This window comes from Carassius gibelio, chromosome B3 (assembly GCF_023724105.1).
Source record: "Carassius gibelio isolate Cgi1373 ecotype wild population from Czech Republic chromosome B3, carGib1.2-hapl.c, whole genome shotgun sequence".
Classification (NCBI taxonomy): Eukaryota; Metazoa; Chordata; class Actinopteri; order Cypriniformes; family Cyprinidae; genus Carassius; species Carassius gibelio.
In genome coordinates, this window is record NC_068398.1 from 41,465,096 (window position 1) to 41,478,454 (window position 13,359).

At 37.5% G+C, this 13,359-nt stretch overlaps 1 protein-coding gene across 4 annotated transcripts in view; it reads left to right on the forward strand.

Annotated features, from left to right (window-relative positions):
* LOC127953344 (zinc finger protein 271-like) overlaps positions 1-13,359 on the forward strand; it is an 838,866-nt gene that overhangs the window by 731,193 nt on the left and 94,314 nt on the right. For 3 of the 4 annotated variants that reach the window (XM_052552529.1, XM_052552532.1, XM_052552530.1), the window contains exon 2: positions 906-3,509. The exons of the other annotated variant lie outside the window; for it this stretch is intronic. In XM_052552529.1, the coding sequence (XP_052408489.1) occupies positions 906-2,491 (1,586 nt within the window). In that variant the 3' untranslated portion in view covers positions 2,492-3,509. Of the gene's footprint in view, positions 1-905; positions 3,510-13,359 lie in introns of those variants that run through there. 4 annotated transcript variants of the gene reach the window in all.

Below are 13,359 nucleotides of genomic sequence, written 5' to 3' on the forward strand. Positions count from 1 at the left end.
GTGTTCCCGGGGAATCAAACCCCCAACCTTGCGCTTAATAAAGCAATGCTCTACCAATTGAGCTACAGGAACACAACCCTAGAGAAGACAACCATAGGCCAACGATTAGTCTTACGCTTGCAGCTATAGCTTGCAACCATCTGCAATATTGCAAACATACACACAGAGAAATTAGTATAACTGCTGGCAAAAGAAATACCCACTCACTCTATCACCAACTTTGAAAATGTTATTTTTTTTTTTTATTTTTTTATTTTTTTTTTAGATAGGAATTTTGGGTTTTCATGAGCTGTATGCCAAAATCATCAGTATTAAAACAATAAAAGACCTGAAATATTTCAGTTGGTGTGCAATGAATCTAAATTATATGAAAGTAAAATTTTTATCATTACATTATGGAAATTATGAACTTTTATCACAATATGCAATTTTTTTTTAGAAGTACCTCTGTGTGTGTGTATATATATATATATATATATATATATATATATATATATATATATATATATATATATATATATATATGCCTTCAGATTAAGACAATGTTTAAGAGAAATAGGCTTTTTTGTGTACACAGAAAAGTCTTAGATCGTTGAGTTCAGCTCATAAAAAATGGGGGCAAAAACTTAAGTGTTGTGTTTATAATTTTGTTCTATATATATGTATATAAATGTTTGTATATGTATATAAAATAAATAAATATATACATTTTACTAGGGTTGTGATGTCAAACTGACCGAAAAGAAAAATTATGCTTAAAAATGTTTAACGGGTCTCCCTATTAAATTAGTAAAACACATTTTAGTAACATTACAGCAGACAAGACAGTAAAGCTAAAGCAAGAAAAGTTAATTGTGTATTTGCAGAAGTTCTCTCAGATTTTAACAATATACTTTTTATTTCAGAGTTCATTGAAGAAAAAGAGGAAAATGAAGAATCAAGTGAAGTTGAGGAGAAAAATCATGTCAAAACTGGTGGAAAACCTTTGATTTGCTTTCAAACTAAACAGAAAGATTTAAAGAAAACAAGAGTTAAGAAATCTTTCACCTGCGATCAGTGTGGAAAGAGTTTCAAATGTAAATCAAATCTTAATCGTCACATGACAGTTCATACTGGAGAGAAACCATTTACTTGCGATCAGTGTGGGAAGAGTTTCACACAATCATCAAACCTTAAGAATCACATGAACATCCACACTGGAGAGAAGCAGTACGCATGTGATCAGTGCGGTAAAATCTTTTTATGGGCTTCACTTCTGAAGAAACATTTGAAAATTCATGCAAAGAAGAAGCCACATTCATGTAATTTGTGTGGTAAGAGTTTTTTGAATCTACAAAGTTGGAAAAAACATCAGAAAATACATACTGGTGTGAGAGAGTACATGTGCTTTGGGTGTGTAAAGACTTTTAGTTCAGCGAGCAGTTTAAAACTGCATGAGAGGATTCACACTGGAGAGAAACCTTACAAGTGTTCACACTGTGACAAGAGATTCAGTGATTCATCATCTCTGAAAAAACATGAGATGATCCACACTGGAGAGAAACCTTACAAGTGTTCACATTGTGACAAGAGATTCAGTCAGTCAGAAAATCTGAAAACACATGAGAGGATCCACACTGGAGAGAAACCTTACAAGTGTTCTCACTGTGACAAGAGATTTAGTCGTTCATCAAGTCTGAAAATACACCAGAGGATCCACACTGGAGAGAAACCTTATAAGTGTTCACACTGTGACAAGAGATTCCGTCGGTTAACACATCTGAAAACACATGAGAGGATTCACACTGGAGAGAAACCGTATAAGTGTTCACACTGTGACAAGAGATTCAATAATTTATTAAGTCTGAAAAGACATGAGAGGATTCACACTGGAGAGAAACCTTACAAGTGTTCACACTGTGACAAGAGATTCAATAATTTATTAAGTCTGAAAACACATGAGAGGATTCACACTGGAGAGAAACCGTATAAGTGTTCACACTGTGACAAGAGTTTCAATAATTTATTAAGTCTGAAAAGACATGAGATGATCCACACTGGAGAGAAACCTTTTAAGTGTCCACACTGTGACAAGAGATTCAGTCAAACAGGAGATCTAAAAACACACAAGAGGATCCACACTGGAGAGAAACCTTACAAGTGTTCACATTGTGACAAGAGATTCAGTGGTTCATCGAGTCTGAAAACACATGAGAGGATTCACACTGGAGAGAAACCTTACAAGTGTTCACACTGTGACAAGAGATTCAGTGGTTCATCGAGTCTGAAAACACATGAGAGGATTCACACTGGAGAGAAACCTTACAAGTGTTCACACTGTGACAAGAGTTTCAATAATATATCAAATCTGAAAACACACGAGAGGATTCACACTGGAGAGAAAGCACATCACTCCAATGTACAAGGGAAGCGTTCCATTAAGTCATTTGTTATACACAGTCAAACAAAAACCAATCACAGTAAGGCCCCTTACACGCGGAAACACATTTAGCTGTATATGTAAATATTTTGTATGGTATATGTGTTTCGTCCAGACTGATCCAGCATTCGGGGCAGTGAAAACCCTATTATTTTTAAAATCAGATCCCAGAGTGGATAAATCTGAAAATGACACCTTTGCGATTTTGTGTATTGCCAATCCATATATTTTGTTAAACAATGATGTCATCACCCCACGTCTCGACCATATTCAGACACTGCTATGTCATTTAACACCAACAACAATGGAGGACTACATGTTTGTGCTCATGCTGCAGAAGCTACTGAGTCTGTGAGCTTGACTAAACTTACTAGTAGAGCAGCACAATATTGGAAAAAAAAACCTCACATCGTGAGATTTTTCTCAGCGATGTATATCGCGATATGAAAAAAAAATCACCAGATGACTTGAACAGCTCTCTTTGAAAAAAAATAAATAAATGATTTGGGGTGATTTTGTAAGTGATTAAATTAACTAAGAAAAAAGCAAATTACAATAATTGATAGATGTAATAGAAAAATGATACAAATGAAATAAAAAAAAAGTGCTTTATATTCTTCAGGTAAGTCAAACTGTTACTGTCTGTTAGAGTTAAGTCGTATATGTTACTGCTGCGTTACATTGCTGACAGAATGCAGTGTTTATAATCTAGATATTGTAAAGAGGATGTAGCACACACACTGTCAAGTCAAGTGCCAGTGGATTACAGACTCGCGAGACCCTACGCAACAAAGAGTGGCGTGGGACAAGACTCGTGTGTGTGTGTGTGTGTGTAGGAAAATAAAAGGATTCATGGGACTTCGCAAAGTGGAAATATCTAAAACAAATAAATTGTTATTCATCTATTGCTCAAAAGCAAAATGAACTCATATTAAATGTACATGATAAACAGGTGCAAGCGTATGCAGAGCTTCTATTTAGGCTATAACAGGGATTAATGCGAGATACTGATCCAAAAGCACACCTTGTGTTAAAAGAGTTACATTTCTTCCTTTAATATTCCTTTAATAAAGCGAGTTTGTCATTATGGTTGCTGTTTTCATTTCAAATAAATAGAACATTGAACCACGAACTTAGCATTTGTTTTAAAAGAGGGAAAATATCTTATTTTTGTTACAATATAATTTTTTGTTTTCATTTTGTTAATAAAAGTAAAATGCCTTTAAATGCCAATGGGAATTTGTACCACTGTACTATTTTATTGCTTATGTGTTTTAATTAATGGGCTAACAATGAATCACAAACTATAGTTTTAAAGAAAGGTGAAATCCAAAGTCTTTTAAATAAAAATAAAAAAGACTAGGTAATGCTGCGCTGCGGCTGTGCAACACTATCAGACGGACCCTTTACAATGTTGCACTTTTCTAAGCAGCGACTGCGAGGCGTGTTGGGGGTGAAGTCAGCAGTGCCCTGGTGTTACGTTAAGCCTGTTTCACACATAGTCTGTCTGCAGTGCAGTGTTGTGGTCCGTCAGTGTGACTTATATTCTGGAAAAACCGGTGTATATATAAATATTAAAAGCTAATGTTTTCATGTTGGTTCATTCTTGGTTTAAAAAAAAAAAAAAAAAAAAATCTTCAGGTTCCATATGTAGAGCGAAATGAGAACAGTCCAGCATTTAGAAATAATTCTTATTAAATCTGTTATTATTATTGATTTTTAAAACTGCTAACACTTTGCATTTTTTAATTATGCCTTTACTGTGTGACCAAAAATTCAGTATTTTCTTTTTCAGCTGTTTAATCGTGCTGGTGCCTTGTTCACATATTCATTGGAAACAGCAGCCATTCACCGAGCCATACGGCACGGGTAGCGGTCCACTTTGGTATATTTTTGTTCATTATGATTTTTTTCCATCTGTACTAAAAAACGTGTGAACTACAAAGCCTATTTTACCTACTGAATAATAGTTAAGCTTGAAATGGGCAACATCACGAATATAGAAACATTTGGATTTCTCCAGAATTTCTCCAACCTTAACTTATGTTTCCTTTAAATTATCATTATTATTGTTATCTATATATAACTAAGCATAAAACTGTATACTGCAATTACATTTATCCATTGGAATTATACATTTTTAATTATTTTTCTGTATTGATAAATTTGTTAAATGTAAAGGATTTGTTGTAAAGTGAGGGGAACTAAAAATATCCTGTTGGCACATTATAACATTAGGCCTGCCTTTTCCGTGCAACTTTTTTTTCCTCTTACCAAAAAAAAAAAATGTGCAGCAAAAGAAAATTGGCCATTAATCAGTTAAAATGTTACTGTGGGTTAAAAAAATACATGTACTTATGGTGCGTTCAAGTCCTCCTGGGAAGTTCGTATGCACGAGGTGGGAAGTCGTGCTTATGACGGCATGTGCGTTCAAGTCACTTTCGTCGAAGCAAGATGGCGTGTACTTTCTCTTAATTAAAAACACAAAAATACAGCAATGTTCTTTAACTCTTGTTCTAGAAAATTAAGAACAAAGAAATGTGCATTAGGTATACTTCGTTTTTTCATGTTTTAAATTATTTTATGAAGCCGCAGCCAATTTTGTTACAATTTGCATTGTTATATTATAATGCCATCATATTATATGTCATCGATTAACTTACTGTGCTGCAAATAGAAAAGCCTGACAATATCACATCTAAATACCTTTAAGTATTGTATATTCCGCCATGTTAATCACTGACACGCCCCCAACTCGTACAGATCGGGGCTTAAAGAAAATCCCGAGCTCCCCACTGGTATTTACGATATTGTGGTGGCATTCATGTGCATTCAACTCGGAAATACGATCTAAACGAGATGACTTGAACTCACCATTAGGAACAGAGTATTGGCCTAGAGCAGTGTTTCTCAAACTTTTTCAGCCCAAGGACAAATTCAATTCAATTCAAGTTTATTTGTATAGCGCTTTTTACAATACAAATCATTACAACTTTACAGAAAATTATGTTTCTACAATATTTAGTAGTAGCTAGTAGTTTGTGCAGGTTTGACAGGATTTTAGAAAAAAATAAAATAATAATAATAATAATACAAGACGTAGTCCGCTAGACGATGAACTATCAATATTAGTAATTAATAGTTATTATATGATGCAGTCACACATTTAGCAATAATTGTTAGTTCTGTTTGTTGATTCAAGGTTAGCATCATCTTGGGTCCTCTGAGGGTCAGCATCATCTCTTCTCCGGTGTTCTGGATCCAGACTGGAGCTTGTGTAAATCCTAGTTATCACGGGATGTAAATCCCGTGGCAAAACATAGAAACAAAATAGAGACATCATTAGCATAGCTGCTGATCCAACAATGTAAAATAAGTTTAACCCAAGCTAATGAATAAGAATGTACATTTGATCAGATGCAACTACACTCACAATTTAAAAGTTACATTATTCGTATGCTTGGCGAAAGAGATGTGTTTTTAATCTAGATTTAAACAGAGAGAGTGTGTCTGAACCCTGAAGATTATCAGGAAGGCTATTCCAGAGTTTGGGAGCCAAATGTGAGAAAGCTCTACCTCCTTTAGTGGACTTTGCTATCCTAGGAACTACCCAAAGTCCAGCGTTTTGTGACCTTAGGGTGCGTGATGGGTTGTAGCGTGGTAGAAGGCTAGTTAGGTACGCAGGAGCTAAATCATTTAGGGCCTTATAGGCAAGTAATGATAATTTGTAACTGATACGGAACTTAATAGGTAGTCAGTGCAGAGACTGTAAAATTGGGGAAATATCATCATATTTTCTTGACCTCGTAATGACTCTAGCTGCTGCATTTTGGACTACCTGTAGCTTGTTTATTGACGAAGCAGGACAACCACCTAGAAGTGCATTACAATAGTCCAGTCTAGAGGTCATAAATGCATGAACTGGCTTTTCTGCATCAGAAACAGATAACATGTTTTGTAGCTTGGCAATGTTTCTAAGATGGAAGAATGCAGTTTTTGTAACATTGGAAATATGATTTTCAAAAGACAAATTGCTGTCTAATAAAACACCCAGATTTCTGACTGTAGAGGAAGTAACGGTACATCCGTCTAGTTGCAGATTGTAATCTACAAGATTCTGTGTAGTGTTTTTTGGTCCAATAACTAATATCTCTGTCTTATCCGAATATAATTGGAGAAAATTATTTGTCATCCAATCTTTTACATTTTTAACACACTCTGTTAGCTTAGATAATTGGGAAGTTTTATCTGGTCTTGTTGAGATATAAAGCTGAGTATTATCAGCATAACAGTGGAAGCTAATTCCGTATTTTCTAATAATATTACCAAGGGGTAACATGTATATTGAAAATAGAAGGGGACCTAGGACGGATCCTTGTGGCACTCCATATTTTACTGATGATAAATGAGATGACACCCCATTTAAGTAAACAAAATGGTAGCGATCGGACAGGTAGGATCTAAACCAGGGGTCTCAAACTCAAATTGGCTAGGGGCCATTGATGTGATTGACACCTCATAGGAGGGCCATTTTAACATTCAAGCACAACAAGAAAGTGGACATTTTTTAAACATTATTTTTTTAATTTACTTCAAATTACATTGCTAAAATATTTTTGTCAAACTTAACAACAGCATTGTCTCTATTATTGTTACAACAGCATACATATTAGTTTTTAACAGGTAGTGCAAATATTTTTTTCCCTTTCTTTATTTTGACTTAACTCAAAAAAACCTAGCGATCAACTAACAACATTGCACTGAACAAACCCTGAATAAATTTGTAGACCATTCTATTTCTTGCCAGACTCCTGGCAGCGCTTCTGCTCACACAATTGAGCCACGTTTGCCCTGATGGAGGTCACAGTTGAAACTCTGAGTACAGCTCCAAGATGGGCATCACTAAGCCTGGACCTGTGCTTGCATTTATTGAAGTTCATAGTTGAGAAACATGATATGTGCTTCCAAAAAGGCACATTACCCGCACCGCAAGTCAATAAGTTCCATTTGCAAAAGATTTGGAACACTCTCCACATCAGCTGAGAAGGGGTCTGCAAACAGCTGGAAAGTGTCACGATGTACCTTGAAGTCAGCAAAACGTTGATCAAATTCCTGCGGTAGGTTTTCAATAGCAGAGGCATATTCATCACCACTGATTGCTGTGCCCGCCTCTGCAAGAGATCTGCATGTTGGGAAATGACTAAGGTTTTTTGCAGAAAGCTGAGTTTTCCACAATCTTAGTTTTGTGGAGAAGGCTTTCAAACTGTCATACACTGCTGTGATGAGCTGACCTGGGCCCTGGAGCTTCAGGTTAAGGATGTTCAGCTCCTGTGTTATGTCAACTAAGAATGCAAGGTCCATGACCCATTTAGGATCATCAAATTCAGGAACATCCATTCTGCCATCTTCCATGAATCTCTTCACCTCTGATCTTAACTCAAAGAATCTCCTCAGAACATTCCCCCTGCTGAGCCAGCGGACCTCAGTAAAATAAAGTACATCACCATATGTTGACTCAATTTCTTCTAAAAAGGCCCAAAACTGGCGATGCTGTAAACTCCTAGACCTGATGTAATTTATACATTTCAGGACAACAGACATGACATGTTCATATTTCAAGCATTTGCTGCACAGTGCCTGCTGGTGTATAATGCAGTGCAGAACAACTGCTGCATCTGCATTTTCCTCTTCTAACTTTCTCTGTACTAGTGCTACGAGTCCATTTTTTTTCCCCTGTCATAGACGGGACACCATCAGTGGTAATGCCGACTAGCCTGTTCCACGGCAAACCAGCGCGCTCAATGGCGTCACACAGCTGCTGAAATATATCTTTGGCTGTGGTACGGCCGTGCATTGGACACAAACTCAGCAACTCTTCTGTCACTTCAAATTGGTCATTAATACCCCTGATGAAAATTGCTAACTGAGCACTGTCGGTTATGTCTGTGCTTTTGTCAAGCGCCACAGAACATGCTGTGAAAACTTTAGATTTGCTGCGTAACTGATCATAAATGTCACTCGATAACTCGCTGATCCGCTCTGCCACTGTGTTCGCCGACAAAGATAGATTGTTGAACAAGTTTTTCTTTTCTCGACAAAGAATATCAGCCACTTTCTGCATGCAATCCTTTATAAACTGCCCTTCTGTGAATGGCTTTCCCGCTTTAGCGATCAACTCACTCACCACATAACTTGCCTCAACTGCAGCATCAGCATCTTTTTTGGCTTTATGGAAAATGTTTTGCTGGGACGTTAGCTCTCTCTGCAACAGCGTGGCTCGTCTTTTTCTCTCGTCTTCCTGGTACTTATCATACTGTTCTCCATGTTTAGTCGAGTAATGACGTTTGAGGTTATATTCCTTTAGAACAGCGACTTTTTCTTTGCATATCAGACAGGTAGCGTTTCCATTAAACTCCACAAAAAAATACTGCAAAGTCCATCTTTCTTGAAACTGTCTGTGTTCTTCATCCACTTTCCTTTTCGGTTTGGAAAGAGACATCTTATCATTCGCACTTCGCAGCCAAACAACATAAACTACGTACGAATGCCCCGAAACCAGCGGTTTTTAAATCTGTCTGCATGCGCATTTTTTTTTTTTTTTTTGAGACAACTAGAAAATAATAATAATAATAATAATAATAATAATAATAAAATTAATTAAGCGGGCCGGATTATGTTTTATTTTTTACATCAGTGGCGGGCCGGGTGGAGGGGGAGGGGGGCCTTAAATGGCCCGCGGGCCGGCAGTTTGAGACACCTGATCTAAACCATCTTAGAGCCTGCCCTTGAATACCTGTATAGTTTTGTAACCGATCTATGAGTATGTCATGATCTATGGTGTCGAACGCAGAACTAAGATCAAGTAAGACTAGAAATGAGATGCAGCCTTGATGCAAGGAGCAGGTCATTTGTAATTTTAACAAGTGCAGTTTCTGTGCTATGGTGGGGCCTAAAACCTGACTGAAATTCTTCATACAGATCATTTTTATGCAGGAAGGTGCTCAATTGAGCAGACACAACTTTTTCTAAAATTTTAGACATAAATGGAAGATTTGAAATAGGCCTATAATTTGCCAGTACACTAGGATCTAGTTTTGGTTTCTTAATAAGAGGCTTGATAACCGCCAGCTTGAATGGTTTTGGGACGTGTCCTAAAGATAACGACGAGTTAATGATATTGAGAAGCGGTTCTTCGGCTACAGGTAACAGCTCTTTCAGTAATTTAGTGGGTACAGGATCTAATAAACATGTTGTTGTTTTAGATACAGTGATAATTTTATTGAGCTCTTCCTGTCCTATATTTGTAAAGCACTGCAGTTTATCTTTGGGTGCGATGGATGAAACTGAAGTGCTAGACGCTGTAGAATCTACATTCGCTATTGTATTTCTAATGTTATCTATTTTATCAGTGAAGAAATTAATAAAGTCATTACTATTTAACGTTGGTGGAATATTTGAATCGGGTGGCGTCTGGTAATTTGTTAACTTAGTCACTGTGCTAAATAAAAACCTTGGATTGTTTTAGTTATTTTCAATGGGTTTGTGGATATGCTCTGCCCTAGCAGTTTTTAGAGCCTTTCTATAGCTGGACATACTGTTTTTCCATGCAATTCTAAAAACTTCTAAGTTAGTTTTTCTCCATTTGCGTTCAAGACTACGAGTTTCTTTCTTGAGAGAGTGAGTATTACTGTTCTACCATGGTACAGTAAGTTTTTCTCTAACCTTTTTCAATTTGATGGGGGCAACAGCTTCTAATGTATTAGAGAAAATAGTGCCCATGTTGTCAGTAATTTCGTCTAATTCATGTGTACTTTTGGGTACAAATTGCAGTTGAGATAGTTCAGGCAGGTTTTTTGGGAATCTTTCTTTGGTAGCTGGAACAATAGTTCTGCCCAGACGGTAACGCTGATACATATAGTTAATATCAGTTAAACGCAGCATGCACGATACAAGGAAATGGTCTGTAATATCATCACTTTGAGGTACAATACCTATAGCAGTAAGATTGATTCCATGCGATATAATTAAATCTAGTGTATGATTAAAACGATGAGTGGGCCCGGTGACATTATGTTTGACTCCAAAAGAGTTTATTAGGTCAGTAAACGCAAGTCCTAATGCATCATTTGCATTATCAACGTGAATATTAAAATCTCCCATGATTAGCGCCTTATCAACTGTAACTAGAGGGTCTGAGAGGAAAAAAGAGTATACAGCCCTGGTGGTCTATACACAGTAGCCAGAGCAAGAGATACATTAGATTTATTTTGCATGTCTGACAGTGTAACATTAAAATAATCATTTGGTTTTAGCCAGGTTTCAGTCAAGCAGAATACATCAAAAATATTATCTGTGATAATTTCATTTACAATAACTGCTTTTTCTGGTTTAATTGCGATAAGATTTTTCTAGATCCTACATTATATTTATATTTTGACCTCACTATTCGGGGAACAGACACAGTCTTAATAGTTTTTACAGTGCAAGTACTTTTATCATTTAAGCGGGTGGAACAAAACTCATCATAATGCTTATTTGAGAATTGACTTACTAGTCCACTTTATCTTCCAATTTTTTTCTGAGGACCACCTAACAGAATCGCACTCTAACACACCCCCAAAAACCAACAAATTAGGAAGGATAAGCTAAATTCAAGTTTAATATGCAACTGTTTAAGTCAAAAACTAATTATTCAAACACAAATGCAATGATATGATCAGAAATTATTATATAAATTTTTACTTAATTTGAAAAAGTAAATGTGAAATGAGTTGCAGCAACAAACTACACATATGGAAAAAAAACTTCAATTAAACATACTGTAACAGCCTAGGTCCCACTTAATGCCATTCCAAAGAGACATTATTTTAAAACTGAGGTGGTGGGTATAGGAAGTATATGGTTGTAACTATGGTAACAATAAAATGCTAAAAAGAATGTTCCCCTTAATGTCCAATATCACTGGAATTACTTGCATTTAACACATGAAACAAAAACTAGTATATTACAAAACTAATAGATCTGTGGATTTTAGATTTTGAGATTTCCATCTAAAACTTAACGTGAATATTAATGAGACGGGTGGTGCTGCTTATCACACATCAGTTTCTGAATGTCTGGCACCAAATAGGAGAGTTTCAGTCTCATACTAGGCTCCACATTTAGTCTGTTGCGCTGTTTTGTTTTCAAACCAACCAGTGTGGAAAATCCAACTTCACAGTTGTTTGTAGTTGGGAAGGGCATGAGCACTTTGAAGGCAGATTATGCAAGCTTTGGGCTAGGTTCACACTGCAGGATTTAATGCTCAATTCCGATTTTTTTTTTGCAAGGCCGTTCACATTTCCAATTAAATGCAACCTTTTGTGATCTCCTGTGTGAACGTGAAATGACCCAGAAGTGACCCGCATGCGCGGAAGAGTACTCAACGGTGAACGACGTCACTTGTTGTTTGCGGAAGTACGTTAGCTAACGGTAAACATGGATGTCGACAACACTCTAACTTAGTCAACAGCTGAGCTCTTTTTGCAATATTAAAGTTATTTTCCCAACGGAGCAAGCACAATTACAATCTTCTCGTTTTAAGAAGAAAATTAAAAAGGAGAAGAGCAAGGTTTTTGGCCATGGCGTTTTGTGGAGCAGTGTTCAGTACAGAGAACCATGTGGGTGCGGAGTCGAGTGGTGGGATACTGATTTGAATGGCTCTTCTCGTTCCCGCCTAATTCAACGCAGAATTATGATGTTTGTAGCGTATCAATGACGTACGGGTCGGATACATGTGGTCTGGCTGTTCAGACGGAGGTCGCATTTCAAAAGATCGGATACATATCAGATTCAGGACCACATACCCAAGTGGCCTGGGTCACATTTGAAAAGATCAGATCTGTGTCATTCAGACTGTCATAAAAAGTTCAGATATAGGTCACATAGGGGCAAAAAAATTGGAATTGGGTCATTTCAGCCTGCAGTGTGAACGTAGCCTTGGATGTTCAGGAAGGAGCTGAGCCCAGAAGTCTGTTAAGGGCTGTTGTTTGAATGACATTTTGAGACCTCCATCTGATGCAATGTCCACAAGACTATTGCCTTCCTGTATTGAGAGCTTGGTACATTGCTCAATGATGTCGCCAAACAGATTTCTGATCCATTCAAAGTCCACATCTAGCTCTGTAAAGTTTTTCCCCAGCTGCATGTGAAGGACTTGTAGATGTTCCTTTATGGCTGTGACTGTGTTGTCACCAGAGATGTATAGTAACGAAGTAGAACTACTTCACTACTGTACTTAAGTACTAAAAGGCGGTATCTGTACTTTACCAGAGTATTATTTTTTTCCCCTACTTCAACTTTTACTTCAGTACTGTGAGCCGTGTCCTGGGCACCTATCAGCGTCGCCCTGGCAACGAGGGAGATTCACCTGCACGCGATCACAGCGGGCTGATCGGTCCCAGCTGAAGCGGATGAGGAGAGGACTATAAACGCTGTGGCTGAAGGTGACACAAGCAAGAGACGATCTTCAGATGACTGAAACTAACGTTGTGTCTCTTGTCCCTCTAGACAGCTGCGGATCGACCAGCCCGCCACCCGAGCACCGGACCCCAAGTTCCCTTGCACTCAGCTGGCTGGCAAACAGGATCACGTGGCACCGAGGACGAGCACTGGAGACCACAGGATTCAGCACTACACAGAGCACCCTTCAATAAATACACCCTCCGGGGCTTCACTTTGCACTAAACCCTGTCGTGTGATTCTTCAGCCCGTGACAGTACATATTTTCGATGAGTTTAATACTTTTACTCCGTTATTTTTGTTATGTGCTGCATCGTTACTCGTTACCCACATTACCACTGCCAGAACTGTAGATGGCAGGTTTGATGAAGCTGGCACATCATTGAGCGAATCAAGCAATTGGCTTGTTTTAACTCAGAGGGAGTGTCAGCCACATTAAA